This window comes from Phytophthora parasitica (assembly GCF_000247585.1).
Source record: "Phytophthora parasitica INRA-310 unplaced genomic scaffold supercont2.40, whole genome shotgun sequence".
In the NCBI taxonomy this organism is placed as follows: domain Eukaryota; phylum Oomycota; class Peronosporomycetes; order Peronosporales; family Peronosporaceae; genus Phytophthora; species Phytophthora nicotianae.
The window spans coordinates 249,048-250,977 of NW_008649026.1; the positions used below are offsets into that span (position 1 = coordinate 249,048).

The following is a 1,930-nucleotide window of genomic DNA, read 5'->3' on the forward strand; positions in this document are numbered from 1 at the left end:
GCCGCAGCGCAAAGCCTTTAGATGCTTTCAATTTGTACTTTATGAAATTGAGTGAGCGTGTCTCGATGATGCGACAAGATGCGGCAAAATGGATTACTGCTTATGGCGAAGACGAACTAGTGCCTTTCCTACAAGAACGACGAAATCAACTTACTGCAGCTTCAACCACTGTCAGGTAACCCCTTGCCTTGAAGGATCTTACATGGCCCGCTCCATGGGACCAACGAAACGTCAGTGATTTATACATCCGTGGCGCCATGTCGATTAGCCCGCGCGTCACTGCACATGTGGGGGTTGGGAGGACTATGAACTTCCATGTGTACATGCAGTGGCTGGTGCAATTAGCGAGGGAATGCGTATCAACACATTGTACGACGCAGACCGACTATCCATAGAGCACTTCGCCGCCACGTATACAAAGCGATTTGTGCCCCTTCCTGTCGATGGAAAACTTCGAATTGATGTCAACCTACGGCTACCCGCACAACATTCACCTCCAGAGAAAAAGGGAAAGCGAGGTCGGAAGCCTGGACCGAAACCAGGCCACAAACGGAAGAAAACAAAAGGTAGCAACTAATGTGAAGTTCTACTATGTTTTTCTATAATAAAAATATAATAACAATCGAACTGAATGATAAGTACTCTAATTAAGATGAAAACTGTATCCAAACGAATGATAAATGTACTAACGTTGATGAAATTTAATCTGTTTTTTATGATAAACAATCCAAACCTGATCGAGCGATCTACGAATTGTAATACTACAACTTTCTTAATTTTACCTAAACGTTAATGTAGTGAATAAAATTCGTGACCCTGTACTTATCTTTGAATGATATAAATTCTTGTTTCAATACACTACTGGTAATGTAACATGTTTCGTTTTTTAAAGTTTTGAAAAATGATAGCAATAATCGAATTGAAAAATATACGATTTCCGAGATTTTCTTATAGCTTAAAACGCTGCCTACATCGGTAGTCATGACTCTGGCCCCACTCATAGACGCTTAAAGCCTGTTGTTATACTGCGCGAGCAATCGCGCGTGAGGGAACATCGAGCGCCAATCATCAAGCGGGATGCTGCGTTTCTTACGGTAATAGTACGTTTTTGCTGCAAGTCGTCACGACTTCTTGCGCTCAGCGACACGCGCAGCAACAGAAGCAAGATCACACTTGAGCTTCTTGTTCAGGTGTTTCCTTAGGCCTTGGGCAGTCTTCGCCTTCCGTAGGCAGTGTGGACACGAACGCCGCGTGTACTTTTTCGGCCGCCCCACCTTCTTGGGCGAGGTAGGCTTCTTGGTCGACTTGCCCTTACTACGACGAAGCTGCATCTCGGACAGGAACAAGTAAAAGTGAGGACCGGTGTTTCAGGGAAAATAATCTTCAACTTTCTAAGAAAACGTTTTCTTAGAAAAGCATTTCTAAGAAAAATATTGGATCGCTCTTTGGTGATTCTGTTACGTGCAAATATAACCTGAAAAGTGAGTGGTTCTTCAAAAATAGTCTCCATGAACAATCTGAGTAGATTTCCACTCGGATAAGATAATTCCTCCATTTGCAGATCAGGTTTGTGAGCAGAACAATGGCGACTTAAAGCAAAAAAGGGGGTAAAAAGAGAGTGAATGTCTTCCTTCGAAAGCACGCGTTTTTCGCTAAGTTCACGAAGGAACTCAATTCGAGCCAAATCTTGGAGTCATATCAAAGAGTTATATATTATATGAACGCTTCCAGAGCTTTACCCTGACTATCCTGAGGCATCCCTAGTCGCCCCTCCAGCAGCAGCAGAATCATGAATCGCGAGCAGACTGTGGCAGAGGTGCCTGTAACGAAAGAACTGCATTGCTGGCCTAGTGTTACCTTCGACACCGTTTGGCCGTTCGTCGCCAAGACGTGCCTCCAAAAACAGAAGAATATAAACGCCGCAGTTGTA

The 1,930-nt window shown here is 43.8% G+C and overlaps 1 protein-coding gene across 1 annotated transcript; it reads right to left on the reverse strand.

Annotated features, from left to right (window-relative positions):
* Positions 1 to 1,121: 1,121 nt before the first annotated feature.
* Positions 1,122 to 1,331, reverse strand: PPTG_14096 (hypothetical protein; the record flags this gene model as incomplete). The annotated part of the gene is made up of 1 exon (XM_008911063.1): positions 1,122 to 1,331. One exon carries the CDS (start codon positions 1,329 to 1,331, stop codon positions 1,122 to 1,124), a length of 210 nt encoding a protein of 69 aa, XP_008909311.1.
* Positions 1,332 to 1,930: the final 599 nt, after the last annotated feature.